Raw genomic sequence first — 20,347 nt, forward strand, 5'->3', positions numbered from 1 at the left:
TTGCGTTGAAGGACTGCGGATGCGGTGAAGATGGCGGACAAGGGAAAAAGGAAGAAACTGGAAGATAGTATGAATAAATATGAAGCGGGCAGTGGCGATTTTAGCATATCAATCTTGGTGGGACAAAAAATAAAATAAATGGGATGCATGCCAGCAAAACCACTGCACAACACAAAAAAATACATGAATTTCACTATAACGGTGACCACAAACTGTTAGGGCCTGTATAAAGCTGTCCCAACATCTTACCACTGCTACACCTGTCTATCAGCGGACTAATTTACTGCCTTTAAAAAAAACATAGCTGATATGGCTGACTTGCTTAAACAAATGTGGTTTCTACTGATAATTGAGATGTACAAACTATGGCATAAGGGGACGACAAGCGGATAAGAGGCAGTCCGTGACGTACGGACGTAGACAATATAACTATTTGTTTAGCACTTTTGAAATGTACAGCGACAGAATTCAGAAATGGGTCGTTCTCTGTACACCAAGTCAGAACCGTAGGATAAATAAAGGTGTCATTTAAGCAGACAATGAAAGCTCTTACAATATTCAATGATTTCACTTCTCTAAAACAGAAGGCACCACCAAGTAGGTGGTGCAGAAGGCACCACCAGAAGGCAGAAGGCACCACCAAGTAGGTGAAATTAAGAGGTGAAAATAGACCAAATTATTAGGGTGAGGCATATTTTTTACCTTTATTTTACTAGGCAAGTCAGTTAAGAACAAATTTCTTGTTTTCAAAGAACGACAGATTTGTACCTTGTCAGGATTTGAACTTGCAACCTTTCAGTTACTAGTCTGGGATTTGAACTTGCAACCTTTCGGTTACTAGTCCAACGCTCTAACCACTAGGCTACCCTGCTGCCCCAGGGTATGGGCTACTAACAGCTTACTACACAATATACACTTAGTAGTGCTTTCTTAGCTACAGTATACATATCTCCCTGGCATATTACACCATTTATACAGCAGCATACAATACATTTTTGGACTCACCTTGTTGTGCTGTGCTCACTTGAACAGGAAGGTGGCATGGTGGTCCTTTGTGGGCAAATTTTGTCATTAAAGTCTGGTATTCTCTGGATTTTTTTCAAAACAACTGGGAACTTGGGGGGAAAAAACTAGGTCGAATCATGATGGCGTCATTGATCTTCAGGTCGTAGCTCTAGAAAGAAGCCAGATTTACAATTCTGAGTTGGATGACCGTTCAAAACTTATTTTCCACAGTAGGAGCTCGTTTATTACCGACTTCCCAGTTGTCTTGAACTCACTGAAGTCAAGTTTTCGCAGTTCTGAGTTAACAGTTGTTTTGAGCACGGCACAAAGCATGCTTCATTGACAGCATGGCCAATGTTGAATGTTAATCATTTTAAACTTGGAAAAGAGCCCCTTAATACCAGATTTGGGACCATAAAGCCACTGTCACTGATTCCTTCCAATCCACTCATTGTTAAATTTGCAATTTCCACCTTGTTGTGTAATGGTTATGTTCAATGGCTGATGAGAACCGATACAGTCTATTTATCTATCTATCATTATTTCTCTTCTAAAAGGGATTTGCCAGTAGATTGTCGACTAGATTCATGATGAGATTTTGAAAGAAAGATGTTGACATGATAAATCCAATCAAAGCTACTGTAGATATAACATGATTTGACATCCTTTTTTTCTGTGGCCAATGACCTTGAGCCTTTTTGGATGGGCACCTCTCATGTAACTCCATGGCAGCACCCAAATGGCTTGAATTGTTTTGCTCTAACCATAGACTTAGTAATGACGTAGTGTCCCCATGAGTGACAGAACACTGAACCAATCACTGTGAAATACTTATTATTTCCCCACCACCACAGAAACCACTGAGTCAGGCTGATTCACCTGCATTTTGGAGCTGCTTTACTCAAGAAAACAAAGAAGAGACCATGTTTGTATGCGGCTTTATTAGCTCATTCTACTTAATTTTAAAATATTTTTTACATTGATACTGATATGTGAAACGTATTAATGCCAAAATGACATGCAAAACAGGCAGGTTTTGTCACTTCAGTTAGTGCTAAATACGGCTGCTAGAATCCTGACTAGAACCAAAAACTTGGATCATATTACTCCAGTGCTAGCCTCCCTACACTGGCTTCCTGTTAAGACTAGGGCTGATTTCAAGGTTTTACTGCTAACCTACAAAGCATTACTGTCTCTCTGACCCAGATGTTTTTTGGGGGTCAAGTTTAAGGAGCTCCTTTAGCACCTCGGACGCAGTGACCGCCTGCAGGGAGAAACTTTGTAGCGGGGAAAAAGAGGGAGAAGCATCGAGCATAGTCACATTAGAAGGGGTGGGAGATTAGGACATTTTGGACGGGCAAGGAGCCATGGCTGAGTCAAATAGGAATCCTGACTTAATGAAGTGGTGATTAAAGAGCTCAGCCATGTGCTTCTTGTCAGTTACAACCACATCATCAACTTTAAGGGACATGGGCAGCTGTGAGGAGGAGGGTTTATTCTCCAGATCTTTAACCGTTTTCCAGAAGTTCTTGGGGTTAGACCCACAGAGAGAGAACGGCTTCTTAAAGTAACTAACTGGCCTTGTAACGGCTGTCGTGGGAAGAAGGTGAGGACCAAAGCGCAGCATGGTAAGTGTTCATCTTATTTAATGAAAAAACTGAACACTGAATGACAAACAACAAATAAACAACCAAAACAGTTCTGTCTGGTGCAGACACACTAAGACTGAAAATAACCACCCACAAAACACAATGGAAAACAGGCTACCTAAATATGGTTCTCAATTGACAGCTGCCTCTGATTGAGAACCATACCAGGCCAAACACAGAAATAGAAAATCATAGACAAACTAACATAGACAACCCACCCAATTCACGCCCGGACCATACTAAAACAAAAGACAAAACAAAGGAACTAAGGTCAGAACGTGACAGTACCCCCCCCCCCCCCCCCCCCCCCCCCAAAGGTGCGGACTCCGGCCGCAAAAGCCAAACCTATAGGGGAGGGTCTGGGTGGGTGTCTGTCTGCGGTGGCGGCTCTGGCACGGGACGTGGACCCCACAACACCATAGTTCTGCTCCGCCTCTCCGGCAGCGCCGGACGGACAGACGGGAGACTCCGGCAGCGCCGGACGGACAGACGGGAGACTCCGGCAGCGCCGGACGGACAGACGGGAGACTCCGGCAGCGCCGGACGGACAGACGGGAGACTCTGGCAGCGCCGGACGGACAGACGGGAGACTGGCAGCAGGAGGAAGGCTCAGGGAGTGCTGGACAGGCGGGAGCACATGTAGGGAGGAGATGGAGAGACAGCCTGGTGCGGGGGGCTGCCACCGGAGGGCTGGTGTGTGGAGGCGGCACCGAACAGACCGGACCGTGGAGGCGCACTGGAGGTCTCGCGCAGCGAGCCTGCCCAACCTTACCTGGTTGAATGCTCCCCGTAGCCAGGCCAGTGCGGCGAGGTGGAATAGCCCACACTGGGCTGTGCTGGCGAACCGGGGATACCATGCGTAGGGCTGGTGCCATGTACACCTGCCCGAGGAGACGCACTGGAGACCAGATGCGTTGAGCCGGCTTCATGGCACCTGGCTCGATGCCCACTCCAGCCCGTCCGATACAAGGCGCTGCAATGTACCGCACCGGGCTATGCACACGCACCGGGGACACCTCACGGCATAACACGGCGCCTGCCCGGTCCCACTCTCTCCACTGTATGCACGGGGAGTTGGCTCAGGTCTTCTACCTGACTTAGCCACACTCCCCGTGTGCCTCCCCCCAATACATTTTTGGGGCTGCCTCTCGGGCTTCCAACCACGCCACCGTGCTGCCTCCTCATACCACCGCCTTTCGGCTTTCACTGCCTCCAGCTCAGCCTGGGGCGGCGATATTCTCCAGCCTGTGCCCAGGGTCCCTTGCCGTCCAAAATCTCCTCCCATGTCCAGGAGTCTTGCGATTCCGGCCGCTGCTGCTGCCTGTTACCACGCTGCTTGGTCCTTTCTTGGTGGGTGGTTCTGTAACGGCTGTTGTGGGAAGAAGGTGAGGACCAAAGCGCAGCGTGGTAAGTGTTCATCTTATTTAATGAAAAAACTGAACACTGAATAACAAACAACAAATAAACAACCAAAACAGTTCTGTCTGGTGCAGACACACTAAGACTGAAAATAACCACCCACAAAACACAATGGAAAACAGGCTACCTAAATATGGTTCTCAATTGACAGCTGCCTCTGATTGAGAACCATACCAGGCCAAACACAGAAATAGAAAATCATAGACAAACTAACATTGACAACCCACCCAATTCACGCCCTGACCATACTAAAACAAAAGACAAAACAGAGGAACTAAGGTCAGAACGTGACAGGCCTTCCGGATAACCACATATTTCTAATATATATAGAAATATTTATATTTCTTGCCTGAACATGCATCTGCCGAGCCTTTCGCCAAATGCAATTCTTGAGGTGGAGTAACTCTGCAAGATCACGGTCGAACCAGGGGCTAAACCTGTTTTTAATTCTCATTTTATTCATGGGGGCGTGTTAACAATACCACTGAAAATATAAAAAAAAGGTCCAAGCGTCTTCGACAGAGGGGATCAAGGTGATTCTATACCATTTTATAGAGGCCAGATCATGAAGGAAGGCTTGCTCAGTAAAGTTTTTTTAGCAAGCGTCTATGACACATCAGGACAGGTCGTTTCACTGAGCAGCCATTACGAACACAGGCTGTAAAAACAGTGATCAAGGTCATTCCAGAAAACAACAGACTGATACCTGCTACTCATCAAGAAGAGTAGCCTTTTCTGGGCGTTTGGAGTCGGCAGGGTAGCCTAGTGGTTAGAGCGTTGGACTAGTAACCGGATGGTTCAAATCCCCGAGCTGACAAGGTACAAATCTGTCATTCTGCCCCTGAACAGGCAGTTAACCCACTGTTCCTAGGCTGTCATTGAAAATAAGAATTTGTTCTTAACTGACTTGCCTAGGTAATAATACCTTGTGGGATTGGTGATAATCTGAGAAAGATTTAGGACTTGGTCCAGTTTAGGTCACCAAGCAGGACAAATTCAGACTTAGTGTAAGGGGCCAGGAGAGAGCTTTAGGGCAGGTAGGGTACAGGCCAGTGCTTATTGAGGACGATTGCAACAAATAACTTTTTGAAAGTTTAACCAGCAAATCAAATTGTTTAAGGTAAAGATTGCCACTCCCCCACCTTTGTAAGATCTGTCTTGCTGAAAAAGGTTATAACCAGAAAGGCTAACGGTATTCAAAACACTCTTCCTTAACCCCCCTTGGGTAGGGGGCAGTATTTTGAAATCTGGATGAAAAGCGTGCCCAAAGTAAACTGCCTGTTACTCAGGCCCAGAAGATAGGATATGCACATAGATAGAAAACACTGTAGTTTCTAAAACTGTTAAAATCATGCCTGTGAGTGTAACTGATTTGGTAGGCGAAAACCAGAGGACAAACCATCCAGGGAAAAATAAATTGAGGTCATAGGATTTTCCAATAGTTTTCTATGGGACTCCCTTATGGTTAGGAACTTGGTTGCAGTTCCTATGGCTTCCACTAAATGTCAACAGTCTTTAGAAATTGTTCAATGTTTTTCTTTTGAGAAATGAAGAAGTAGTCCTATTCATTGTAAGTATCACTCCAGGTGGACTCTACTGTTTGGTGCGTGAACAGGAAAGTGCTCCACGTTGTTTTTATCCGGTATTAGAAACAGTTTATTCCGTTTTAAATTTGATTGATTATTTACGTTTTAGGGTAATATTTGGACCAAGTTTACAGGTAACTTATTAGATACTTTGTAGGCATGTTGGGCGAGTTGAAACTGGTGTATTTCTGAATCAAACGCGCCAAATAAATTGACATTTTTGGGACATAAAGAAGGACATTATCGAACAAAAAGGACCTTTTGTGATGTTTCTGGGACATTTTGGAGTACCAACAGAATAAGATCTTCAAAAGTGAGTGTGGTGGGGGTACCTGTACCAGACAGGGGGAGACAGGCCAGGGAGAGAGGGGTGAGTGTGGTGGGCGTACCTGTACCAGACAGGGGGAGACAGGCCAGGGAAAGAGGAGTGAGTGAAGTGGAGGTACCTGTAACAGACAGGGGGAGACAGGCCAGGGCAGACGGTGAACAGATCGCCAGGTGGAATCCAAGCAGCAGTGTAGCAGGTAACGGGAGTAGGTGTCACACCCACTTGGAGGAAGCTTATATTTCTGGAGGCAGATTTCTTGTAGAAAATGCCAGTGAATGGTCTTAAACAGGAGGGCGCGTCAAAGACTCCTGCCACTTGTTGGGCCCAAAGGCCTCGACACCGTTTACTTCACACCTCGGTGCTGATGGAAGTTGTATCTGGTCTGTCCTTTCAAGCCTGGCAGCTCAGTTCCAGGTTGGATGGTGTCCTTTGGTCTCTGCTGTTTGTTAGCTAAAGCACCGTCGGTGTAGCTTGGAAAAAGGAAACCTTTGAAGCTATAATCTCTCCGGTTAATTTGGGTCAAATATGAGTTGTAGGTTATGAGTTTTGATCTGGAGCGAAAGGCCATGCTGTGGAGGGTAGCATCCTGCATATGTCCCTGCCGAAAAATCCAAGTTTATCTAACTCCAAATCTATCCTTTTGTAAAAAAACAAACATTGTGAGAGCTCACATGCAGCTGTGTTCCTCTCTCTGAGGGGGGCGTGATCTTTTAGTGGTCAACAATGATACAGTACCAGCTAAATACAGACTTCAGTGGTCCATCTTTCATTAGAACATATGCATACTTATTTATAAACGATTGTTAACATACATTATTCAAAACGCAGTTGTATTTATATTTAAAATAAAATCTGATAATCTGAGAAGAACTTTCAAATGTTTTTATTTATGACGTTACTTTATATTACATCTTTAAATCACAATGACATTAATTCACATTTCTATTTTGGCGACTATTGCTATTCTTAACATCTTGTACAGACAGACACATCCAGAATAGTAATAGCTGATTTCCAGTGTTCTACTTTGACTGTATAGGCATCAGTAATTTGTTCAGGATTACATGTAGGCACACACATGACAAGGCACACACATGACAAGGTCCCACAAGATGACAAAACAGATGGATTGTCGCACAACATTTTCATTACAATGGCAAAGAATAAACCAGTATAGACCAACTAGTGACCAGATTAGCCTTTAAACCAGTATAGACCAACTAGTGACCAGATTAGCCTTTAAACCAGTATAGACTAGTGACCAGTATAGTCTTTAAACCAGTATAGACCAACTAGTGACCAGAATAGTCTTTAAACCAGTATAGACTAGTGACCAGTATAGTCTTTAAACCAGTATAGACCAACTAGTGACCAGAATAGTCTTTAAACCAGTATAGACTAGTGACCAGTATAGTCTTTAAACCAGTATAGACTAGTGACCAGTATAGACCAAATATCATCTGGTGTACTAGACGACAGACACAGTCCAGATATAAGGGCCTGATGTCTAGGTAGTCTCAGACACAGTACACATATAAGGACCTGATGTCTAGGTAGTCTCAGACACAGTACATATATAAGGGCCTGATGTCTAGGTAGTCTCAGACACAGTACAGATATAAGGACCCCTTTTTAGATAAACAGGGAAGACAGACAAGTTGGGAGTGACATTCCAGGGTTGGAGCCCAGTGCTTAGAAGCCGGTGTCTACAGTCCAGCGTTAGTATGTGTTCTAGAAGCCGGTGTCTACAGTCCAGGGTTAGTGTGTGTTCTAGAAGCCGGTGTTTACAGTCCAGGGTTAATATGTGTTCTAGAAGCCGGTGTCTACAGTCCAGGGTTAGTGTGTGTTCTAGAAGCCGGTGTCTACAGTCCAGGGTTAGTGTGTGTTCTAGAAGCTGGTGTCTACAGTCCAGGGTTAGTATGTGTTCTAGAAGCCAGTGTCGATGCTGAGAGAGCGTCGGGTCACATGTTCTATCTCTCCAGGGACGTACTCGCTGAAGCTGGTCTGGTGCTTGGCCAACATCTTCAGAATCTGATGCAGGTTCTGCCACCACTGGACCTTGGGCATCCGGTGCCTATGGGGGGAGGGGGTGGAAGAGAAATTTGACTGCCTGCTTAGAGACTAAAATGACACACACTCTAAAAACCACATTGTAAAGCACTTCATGACAACAGGTTTGGATAGATGGACAACAGCTGTGGTACTCTACTCACTCAAAGTCAGTCTGTGCCTTAAGTTCAGTCACAGGGATGAAGGACAGGACCTTCTTACTGAAGCCGATGACAGACGCTGTGTCTGGGGCGTTGACGAACACACGACCTGGAATGGTAGAAGTTGACGATTACACCTTTTGCTGCGATTACAGCTGTAAGTCGCTTGGGGTATGTCTCTATCAGTTTTGCACATCGAGAGACTGACATTTTTTCCCATTCCTCCTTGCAAAACAGCTCGAGCTCAGTGAGGTTGGATGGAGAGCATTTGTGAACAGCAGTTTTCAGTTCTTTCCACAGATTCTCGATTGGATTCAGGTCTGGACTTTGACTTGGCCATTCTAACACCTGGATATGTTTATTTCTGAACCATTCCATTGTAGACTTTGCTTTATGTTTTGGATCATTGTCTTGTTGGAAGACAAATCTCCGTCCCAGTCTCAGGTCTTTTGCAGACTCCATCAGGTTTTCTTCCAGAATGGTCCTGTATTTGGCTCCATCCATCTTCCCATCAATTTTAACCATCTTCCCTGTCCCTGCTGAAGAAAAGCAGGCCCAAACCATGATGCTGCCACCACCATGTTTGACAGTGGGGATGGTGTGTTCAGGGTGATGAGCTGTGTTGCTTTTACGCCAAACATAACGTTTTGCATTGTTGCCAAAAAGTTCAATTTTGGTTTCATCTGACCAGAGCACCTTCTTCCACATGTTTGGTGTGTCTCCCAGGTGGCTTGTGGCAAACTTTAAACAACACTTTTTATGGATATCTTTAAGAAATGGCTTTCTTCTTGCCACTCTTCCATAAAGGCCAGATTTGTGCAATATACGACTGATTGTTGTCCTATGGACAGAGTCTCCCACCTCAGCTGTAGATCTCTGCAGTTCATCCAGAGTGATCATGGGCCTCTTGGCTGCATCTCTGATCAGTCTTCTCCTTGTATGAGCTGAAAGTTTAGAGGGACGGCCAGGTCTTGGTAGATTTGCAGTGGTCTGATACTCCTTCCATTTCAATATTATCGCTTGCACAGTGCTCCTTGGGATGTTTAAAGCTTGGGAAATCTTTTTGTATCCAAATCCGGCTTTAAACTTCTTCACAACAGTATCTCGGACCTGCCTGGTGTGTTCCTTGTTCTTCATGATGCTCTCTGCGCTTTTAACGGACCTCTGAGACTATCACAGTGCAGGTGCATTTATACGGAGACTTGATTACACACAGGTGGATTGTATTTATCATCATTAGTCATTTAGGTCAACATTGGATCATTCAGAGATCCTCACTGAACTTCTGGAGAGAGTTTGCTGCACTGAAAGTAAAGGGGCTGAATAATTTTGCACGCCCAATTTTTCAGTTTTTGATTTGTTAAAAAAGTTTGAAATATCCAATAAATGTCGTTCCACTTCATGATTGTGTCCCACTTGTTGTTGATTCTTCACAAACAAATACAGTTTTATATCTTTATGTTTGAAGCCTGAAATGTGGCAAAAGGTCGCAAAGTTCAAGGGGGCCGAATACTTTCGCAAGGCACTGTATATCTACCACCCTGTTTCCACGGCTACATGTTGTTGAATCAGAGATAAAGCTCCTCCTCTTATAGTGTCTTCATAGTTCACTACTTTAACCAGAGCCTTGGCACCCTATTCCCTTCATAGTTCACTACTTTAACCAGAGCCTTGGCACCCTATTCCCTTCATAGTTTACTACTTTAACCAGAGCCTTGGCACCCTATTCCCTTCATAGTTCACTACTTTAACCAGAGCCTTGGCACCCTATTCCCTTCATAGTTTACTACTTTAACCAGAGCCTTGGCACCCTATTCCCTTCATAGTTTACTACTTTAACCAGAGCCTTGGCACCCTATTCCCTTCATAGTTCACTACTTTTAACCAGAGTCCTATGGGCCGTAGTCAAAAGTAGTGCACTATGTAGGGAATAGGGTGCCATTCGAGACACATCCAGTACCTTGTCTGAAGTTGTTGATCATCTTCTCTGTGAGCCACTGCACAGCCTTCACACCCAGCTTGGTGCCACAGTTTCTGTCGAAGGGTGTTGGTGCACCTCCCTAGAACGACAGGTGAGAGAAAGAAAACAGAAAACAGAAAACAGAACAGAAAGAAAAACTTCTAGGAACCATATTTGATCATTCATACACTTCACATTCTACATCATCTAAGTCTATCCCCTCATTTCCTGATCAACAAGCTCATCATCCTTTTAATATAAGGTTGCATTTTAACATGTAAGCATTAACAGTGTGGTTGTGTTTGTTCCGTACCTGCTGGAGGTGCCCCAGCACGTTGACCCTACAGTCGAAGATGCCCTTCCCCTCGGCAGAATACAGCTTGTGGATGAAATCAGTGGTGTAGTGAAGGTGACACTTCTCATTCCTACAGAGACAGAACCATCAAGATCCTATCATTCACTATAACTGTCCTACAGAAACAGAACCATCGAGATCCTATCATTCACTATAACTGTCCTACAGAGACAAAACCATCGAGATCCCATCATTCACTATAACTGTCCTATAGAGACAGAACCATCGAGATCCTATCATTCACTATATTAACTACCCCTCTGGATGTCTTGTTGTTAACCTCTATAATGGTGTCTTGTGGTTAACCTCTATAATGGGGTCTTACCTCAGCACCAGACCCCTCTGGATGTCTTCCTTCATCTTCTCTGCGAGATGCTCCACGTTAGTCTGAAAGGCCAGGGTCGTATTTATTAAGACTACATGGATCATGTATCACTCTGTTCAGGAAGTCTAACCTACAGTACATGGATCATGTATCACTCTGTTCAGGAAGTCTAACCTACAGTACATGGATCATGTATCGCTCTGTTCAGGAAGTCTAACCTACAGTACATGGATCATGTATCACTCTGTTCAGGAAGTCTAACCTACAGTACATGGATCATGTATCACTCTGTTCAGGAAGTCTAACCTACAGTACATGGATCATGTATCACTCTGTTCAGGAAGTCTAACCTACAGTACATGGATCATGTATCACTCTGTTCAGCAAGTCTAACCTACAGTACATGGATCATTTATCCCTCTGTTCAGGAAGTCTAACCTACAGTACATGGATCATTTATCCCTCTGTTCAGGAAGTCTAACCTACAGTACATGGATCATGTATCGCTCTGTTCAGGAAGTCTAACCTACAGTACATGGATCATGTATCACTCTGTTCAGGAAGTCTAACCTACAGTACATGGATCATGTATCACTCTGTTCAGCAAGTCTAACCTACAGTACATGGATCATGTATCACTCTGTTCAGCAAGTCTAACCTACAGTACATGGATCATGTATCGCTCTGTTCAGGAAGTCTAACCTACAGTACATGGATCATGTATCACTCTGTTCAGGAAGTCTAACCTACAGTACATGGATCATGTATCACTCTGTTCAGGAAGCCTAACCTACAGTACATGGATCATGTATCACTCTGTTCAGGAAGTCTAACCTACAGTACATGGATCATGTATCACTCTGTTCAGGAAGTCTAACCTACAGTACATGGATCATGTATCGCTCTGTTCAGGAAGTCTAACCTACAGTACATGGATCATGTATCGCTCTGTTCAGGAAGTCTAACCTACAGTACATGGATCATGTATCACTCTGTTCAGGAAGCCTAACCTACAGTACATCCATATGAAATGACTGTGGTCTGTCTGGGATAAATTAAGACTGTGTGAGTGTCTGAGATGGCACCCTAGTGAAGACTGTTAGTCTGAGATGGCACCTTAGTGAAGACTGTTAGTCTGAGATGGCACCCTAGTGAAGACTGTTAGTCTGAGATGGCACCCTAGTGAAGACTGTTAGTCTGAGATGGCACCCTAGTGAAGACTGTTAGTCTGAGATGGCACCCTAGTGAAGACTGTTATTCTGAGATGGCACCCTAGTGAAGACTGTTAGTCTGAGATGGCACCCTAGTGAAGACTGTTAGTCTGAGATGGCACCTTAGTGAAGACTGTTAGTCTGAGATGGCACCCTAGTGAAGACTGTTAGTCTGAGATGGCACCCTAGTTAAGACTGTTAGTCTGAGATGGCACCCTAGTTAAGACTGTTAGTCTGAGATGGCACCCTAGTGAACTAATTTGGACCAGAGTAGGGAATAAGGTGCTATGCCAGCAGCAGCCTGGTTTTCACCTTTAGGTCCTGGAGGTTGAAGGGGTCCTCGAAGATGTAAGCAGCGTCTGCTCCCACAGCGATACCGGCGTAGGTTGCCAGGTAACCACAGTAGCCTCCCATAGTTTCCACTACGAACACCCTTCTCTTGGTCCCTGAAGCCGACTGCTTAATCTTATCACAACTCTAAGAGAGGAGGAGACGGACAGATGACAGACAGAGAGAGGAAGGTTAGAGACACAACTGAAAGGGTCAATCTGCAGTTCCTACATACATGGCTAAAACAAGGTTACACCTATAAACATGGTTAAACCTATAAACATGGTTAAAACATGGTTACAACAATAAACATGGTTAAAACAAGGTTACAACTATAAACATGGTTAAACCTATAAACATGGTAAAAAACATGGTTACAACTATAAACAAGGTTACAACTATAAACATGGTTAAAACATGGTTAAAACATGGTTACAACTATAAACATGGTAAAAAACATGGTTACAACTATAAACATGGTTACAACTATAAACATGGTTACAACTATAAACATGGTTAAATCTATAAACATGGTTACAACTATAAACATGATTAAAACTATAAACATGGTTAAAACATGGTTAAAACATGGTTACAACTATAAACATGGTAAAAAACATGGTTACAACTATAAACATGGTTACAACTATAAACACGGTTACAAGGTTACAACTATAAACACGGTTACAACTATAAACATGGTTACAAGGTTACAACTATAAACACGGTTACAACTATAAACATGGTTAAAACATGGGTACAACTATAAACATGGTTACAACTATAAACATGGTTACAACTATAAACATGGTTACAAGGTTACAACTATAAACATGGTTAAAACATGGTTACAACTATAAACATGGTTACAACTATAAACATGGTTACAACTATAAACATGGTTAAAACATGGTTACAACTATAAACATGGTTAAAACAAGGTTACACCTATAAACATGGTTAAACCTATAAACATGGTTACAACTATAAACATGGTTAAAACATGGTTAAAACATGGTTACAACTATAAACATGGTAAAAACCATGGTTACAACTATAAACATGGTTACAACTATAAACATGGTTAAACCTATAAACATGGTAAAAAACATGGTTACAACTATAAACAAGGTTACAACTATAAACATGGTTAAAACATGGTTAAAACATGGTTACAACTATAAACATGGTAAAAACCATGGTTACAACTATAAACATGGTTACAACTATAAACATGGTTACAACTATAAACATGGTTAAATCTATAAACATGGTTACAACTATAAACATGATTAAAACTATAAACATGGTTAAAACATGGTTAAAACATGGTTACAACTATAAACATGGTAAAAAACATGGTTACAACTATAAACATGGTTACAACTATAAACATGGTTACAACTATAAACATGGTTACAAGGTTACAACTATAAACACGGTTACAACCATAAACATGGTTAAAACATGGTTACAACTATAAACATGGTTAAAACAAGGTTACAACTATAAACATGGTTAAACCTATAAACATGGGTCCAACATGGTTAAAACATGGTTACAACATTGTTACAGCTATAAACATGGTTAAAACATGGTTACAACTATAAACATGGTTAAAACATGGTTACAACTATAAACATGGTTACAACTATAAACATGGTTACAACTATAAACATGGTTAAAACATGGTTACAACTATAAACATGGTTAAAACAAGGTTACAACTATAAACATGGTTAAACCTATAAACATGGGTCCAACATGGTTAAAACATGGTTACAACTAAACATGGTTACAACTATAAACATGGTTACAACATTGTTACAGCTATAAACATGGTTAAAACATGGTTACAACTATAAACATGGTTAAAACATGGTTACAACTATAAACATGGTTACAAGGTTACAACTATAAACATGGTTACAAGGTTACAACTATAAAACATGGTTACAACTATAAACATGGTTAAAACTATAAACATGGTTAAAACATGGTTACAACTATAAACATGGTTACAAGGTTACAACTATAAACATGGTTACAACTATAAACATGGTTAAAACATGGTTACAACTATAAACATGGTTACAACTATAAACATGGTTAAAACATGGTTACAACTATAAACATGGTTACAACTATAAACATGGTTAAAACTATAAACATGGTTACAACTATAAACATGGTTACAACTATAAACATGGTTAAAACATGGTTACAACTATAAACATGGTTACAAGGTTACAACTATAAACATGGTTACAACTATAAACATGGTTAAAACTATAAACATGGTTAAAACATGGTTACAACTAAACATGGTTATAACTATAAACATGGTTACAACATGGTTACAACTATAAACATGGTTAAAACATGGTTACAACTAAACATGGTTACAACTATAAACATGGTTACAACATGGTTATAACTATAAACATGGTTAAAACATGGTTACAACTATAAACATGGTTACAACTATAAACATGGTTGCAACTATAAACATGGTTAAAACATGGTTAAAACATGGTTACAACTATAAACATGGTTGCAACTATAAACATGGTTAAAACAAGGTTACAACTATAAACATGGTTACAACTATAAACATGGTTAAACCTATAAACATGGACACAACTATAAACATGGTTAAAACATGGTTAAACCTATAAACATGGTTAAAACAAGGTTACAACTATAAACATGGTTACAACTATAAACATGGTTACAACTATAAACATGGTTAAACCTATAAACATGGACACAACTATAAACATGGTTAAAACATGGTTAAACCTATAAACATGGTTAAAACAAGGTTACAACTATAAACATGGTTACAGCTATAAACATGGTTACAACTATAAACATGGTTAAAACTATAAACATGGTTACAACTATAAACATGGTTACAACTATAAACATGGTTAAAACTATAAACATGGTTACAACTATAAACATGGTTACAACTATAAACATGCTTAAAACAAGGTTACAACTATAAACATGGTTACAAGGTTACAACTATAAACACGGTTACAACTATAAACATGGTTACAAGGTTACAACTATAAACATGGTTACAACTATAAACACGGTTACAACTATAAACACGGTTACAACTATAAACAAGGTTACAACAATAAACATGGTTACAACTATAAACATGGTTACAACTATAAACATGGTTACAACTATAAACATGGTTACAAGGTTACAACTATAAACACGGTTACAACTATAAACATGGTTACAAGGTTACAACTATAAACATGGTTACAACTATAAACACGGTTACAACTATAAACACGGTTACAACTATAAACATGGTTACAACTATAAACATGGTTACAACTATAAACATGGTTACAACTATAAACATGGTTACAACTATAAACATGGTTACAACTATAAACATGGTTACAAGGTTACAACTATAAACACGGTTACAACTATAAACATGGTTACAAGGTTACAACTATAAACATGGTTAGAACTATAAACACGGTTACAACTATAAACACGGTTACAACTATAAACAAGGTTACAACAATAAACATGGATACAACTATAAACATGGTTACAACAATAAACATGGTTACAACTATAAACATGGTTACAAGGTTACAACTATAAACACGGTTACAACTATAAACATGGATACAAGGTTACAACTATAAACATGGTTACAACTATAAACATGGTTACAACTATAAACATGGTTACAACATGGTTAAAACATGGTTACAACTATAAACATGGTTACAACTATAAACACGGTTACAACTATAAACAAGGTAAAACTATAACATTTCTCCAAAACAGTGGCAGGGAGTCCAGTTTGTTATTGTTTCAACAGTGGATTGCATATTTAACTTCCTAACATATGAACTATTATGAGTCCTCTGTGTGGTGTTACTATGCTAAAACAGGCCCTGCTAAGGGAACAGAGTTGAAGATGAAGGGTCTGGTCTAGGCTTCTGGTTGGCCTCATGTTTTTAAATTGAGTTTATAGTGTCAATCTAGATTCACGTGACATCTTATTGCCAGAGACGACCACACTGGAAATAACCCATTGGGTTTTATTGTGTTTTATCTTTCATCAGATCAGACTGACCTCCATGGCAGCGTTGACAGCCGTGTCTGCCCCCAGACTGAAGTCTGTCCCGGGTACGTTGTTACTGATGGTGGCAGGGATCACCACCATGGGGATACACAACTCGTCAAAGCTACCGCGAGCATCATATAACTCCAGCACGCCTTCGTACGCCTGTAGAGAACACACACACACGCCATCAGATGGAGGCCATTAACAGTCTCTATCTAGTGTGTGTATTATTTCAGAAATGATTCAATACCCGTCAACACAGTCACATTGTTTAGTCTTTCTAACAGCTGACATGAACTTTAAAATGAAATAGTACATTACATCGTAGGAAGATCAAATAACAGAACATATGTGACTAAAACAACGTTTTGAGGAGGGAGGCCATATAAAATTATCTGATGTACGCCATTAGGGAATACTAACACCATTCTCAATATAATGTTCTGTTTTTGTCTGTAACTGGTACCTCAAATCCCCCAACGATCAGCAGAGCCTGGATATTATGCTTGTTGATGGTGTCCACGATCTTCTGCATGCAAGTACTGGGAAGGGTTCTGTGGAACACAAAGAACCCCCACAGCAAACCACAATTCAGGAGGACATCTTTCTAATTTTAAAAAAGGGCACACCACAAACTATCAACTGCTTTCCCTCCTAATCATCATTGTAAAACAGACCGTTTAGTCCCCAGAAGAGATCCACCCTGGCCAGTCCATCCAGCCACACCGTGCCACTCGATCTCTGTCACCTGGTAGAGGACGAACACACGCCAGGCAATCAATATGTCCCGATTTGAAAATGTGCAGGCAGTTCTCTCTGTCACAATTGTCTCCACATGGATTCTCAATTTTGAATTCCGTAAAGTGAGTGTGGAAGAAGTGAAAAAAAGTATTGTTTTCTATCAACAATGACAAGCCACCTGGGTCTGAACATTGTATGGAAAATTGGAGGATAATAGCGGACGATATGGCCACTCCTATTTGTCATGTCTTCAAGCTAAGCCTACTAGAGAGTGTGTGGCCCTCAGGCCTGGAGGGAAGCAAAAGTAATTCTGCTACCTAAGAATAGTAAAGCCCCCTTTACTGGCTCAAATAGCCGACCAATCAGCCTCTTACCACCAACCCTTAGTAAACTTCTGGAAAAGATTGTATTTGACCAGATACAATGATATTTTACAGTAAACAAATTGACAACAAACTTTCAGCATGATTATAGAGAAGGACATTCAACACTTACACAAATGACTGATGATTGGCTGAGAGAAATTGATGATAAAAAGATTGGGGCAACTGTTGCGGCTTTTGACATTATCGATCAGTCGGCTGCTGGTAAAACGTGTGTGTTATGGCTTTACACCCCCTGCTATAATGAGGATAAAGAGTTACCTGTCTAACAGAACACAGAGGGTGTTCTTTAATGGAAGCCTCTCCAACATAATCCAGGTAGAATCAGGAATTCCCCAGGGCAGCTGTCTAGGCCCCTTACTTTTTCAATCTTTACTTGATTGAAGCCAGTGTGTCGTCTATGTATGCAGATGACTCAACATTATACATGTCAGCTACTACAGCAAGTGAAATGACTGCAACACTTAACAAAGAGCTGTAGTTAGTTTGTGATGGAGCCTATTTCTTCCTATTTAAGAAATGAGAGGTAGTCATACCTGTTTGACAGATGACATTAGGCTGGTATATATAGGCAGCTATATCCACAGATTTGTCGGTCAATTCCTCCACCCACCATGCACTCTTAAAGAACTCCTGGCAGACTTGATACAAAATATTTTGTAGTAATGTAATGCTTCACTGGATCAGTCTGAAACGTTGCGCACACTGCTGCCATCTGCTGGTCAAATCTAAATTACACCTAAACTCCTTTGATTGTATGGCCTTTCTTTTGCATTTCAAACATGATTAAAGAAAAGAAAAAGCATGTTTTTTTTCTTCATTTTAGGCAGAAATTGAAAAAAAGGATCAGATTTGTAGAACATACTGGGACACCTTGAAAGACAATAGAGCATCTGAATACTGGATAATACTGCTGAATCAATCTGTCTCCATCTTCATCCATCCATCTTAATACTGGATAATACTGCTGAATCAATCTGTCTCCATCCATCCATCCATCCTACTACTAGATAATACTGCTGAATCAATCTACTGTCTCCCTCTTCATCCATCCATTCCACTACTAGACAATACTGCTGAATCAATCCGTCTCTCTCTTCATCCATCCATCTTAATACTGGATAATACTGCTGAATCAATCTGTCTCCTTCATCCATCCATCCATCCTACTACTAGATAATACTGCTGAATCAATCTGTCTCTCTCTTCATCCATCCATCCATCCTACTACTAGATAATACTGCTGAATCAATCTACTGTCTCCCTCTTCATCCATCCATTCCACTACTAGACAATACTGCTGAATCAATCTGTCTCTCTCTTCATCCATCCATCTTAATACTGGATAATACTGCTGAATCAATCTGTCTCTCTCTTCATCCATCCATCCATCCTACTACTAGATAATACTGCTGAATCAATCTACTGTCTCCCTCTTCATCCATCCATTCCACTACTAGACAATACTGCTGAATCAATCTGTCTCTCTCTTCATCCATCCATCTTAATACTGGATAATACTGCTGAATCAATCTGTCTCTCTCTTCATCCATCCATCCATCCTACTACTAGATAATACTGCTGAATCAATCCGTCTCTCTCTTCATCCATCCATCCATCCTACTACTAGATAATACTGCTGAATCAATCTGTCTCCTTCATCCATCCATCCATCCTACTACTAGATAATACTGCTGAATCAATCCGTCTCTCTCTTCATCCATCCATCTTAATACTGGATAATACTGCTGAATCAATCTGTCTCCTTCATCCATCCATCCATCCTACTACTAGATAATACTGCTGAATCAATCTGCTGTCTCTCTATCCATCCATCCATCCATCCATCCATAGCATGTTTAGTGTTGTATCCTAAAGAGACTATATCCTCACCGCTCCATTGGCAAGCCCCTCGAAGCCGTCATTGACAGAGTAGACCTTGTGACCGTAGGCCAGCGCCACTCTGACAGCCGACCGGACCGCTGCATTCATCCCTGCTGCTGGAGCACCCACATTCAGCACCGCCAGCGTGTGGTTGCTCTGAAGAAAGATGAGACAGAGGAGTCTACAGCCATGTCATGGGAGTAATGTCTCACAGTGAATATGAAGGCTTCCGAGTGGCTCAGCGCTCTAAGGCACTGCATCTCAGTGCAAGAGACGTCACTACAGACCCTGGTTCAAATTCAGGCTGTATCACATTGGCCCCAGGTCGTCCAGGTTTGGCCGGGGATAGGCCGTCATTGTAAATAAGAACTTGTGCTTAACTGACTTGCCTGGTTAAATAAAGGACAAATATAATAATACATTACCTTGGTAACAGCAGGCTTCTGAAAGGCAAGCAGTTTGTACATGTTCCAGTTGTTCTCAAAGCTCCTAAACAAAGAAGAAATAATATTCAGAAAACATGTATCAAATGTTCTTAATATCACATTCATTATTTCATATTTACATACATAATACCCCACCGTTCAAAAAGCGTTCACAGAGAAATGTCTTTGTTTTTTAAAAGAAAATTATTTTTTGTCCATTAAAATGTCATCAAATTGATCAGAAATACAGTGTAGACATCGTTAATGTTGTAAATGACTATTGCAGCTGGAAACGGCTGATTTTTTAATGAAATATCTACATAGGCGTACAGAGGCCCATTATCAGCAACCATCACTCCTGTGTTCCAATGGCACGTTGTGTGAGCTAATCCAAGTTTATCATTTTAAAAGGCTAATTGATC

General features: G+C 41.2%; 1 protein-coding gene across 3 annotated transcripts in view; it reads right to left on the reverse strand.

Annotated features, from left to right (window-relative positions):
* Positions 1-6,854: 6,854 nt before the first annotated feature.
* Positions 6,855-20,347, reverse strand: part of pfkla (phosphofructokinase, liver a) — a 69,484-nt gene continuing 55,991 nt past the window's right edge. For all 3 annotated transcript variants that reach the window (XM_036959536.1, XM_036959534.1, XM_036959537.1), the window contains 11 exons: positions 19,926-19,989; positions 19,510-19,656; positions 17,170-17,240; positions 16,959-17,046; positions 16,502-16,654; positions 12,361-12,525; positions 10,838-10,899; positions 10,471-10,582; positions 10,158-10,257; positions 8,201-8,306; positions 6,855-8,061 (listed from right to left, as the gene is read on the reverse strand). In XM_036959536.1, coding sequence (XP_036815431.1) covers positions 7,914-8,061; positions 8,201-8,306; positions 10,158-10,257; positions 10,471-10,582; positions 10,838-10,899; positions 12,361-12,525; positions 16,502-16,654; positions 16,959-17,046; positions 17,170-17,240; positions 19,510-19,656; positions 19,926-19,989 — 1,216 coding nt within the window. In that variant the 3' untranslated portion in view covers positions 6,855-7,913. The remainder of the gene's footprint in view (positions 8,062-8,200; positions 8,307-10,157; positions 10,258-10,470; positions 10,583-10,837; positions 10,900-12,360; positions 12,526-16,501; positions 16,655-16,958; positions 17,047-17,169; positions 17,241-19,509; positions 19,657-19,925; positions 19,990-20,347) is intronic.

This window comes from Oncorhynchus mykiss, chromosome 22, assembly GCF_013265735.2.
Source record: "Oncorhynchus mykiss isolate Arlee chromosome 22, USDA_OmykA_1.1, whole genome shotgun sequence".
Taxonomy (NCBI): domain Eukaryota; kingdom Metazoa; phylum Chordata; class Actinopteri; order Salmoniformes; family Salmonidae; genus Oncorhynchus; species Oncorhynchus mykiss.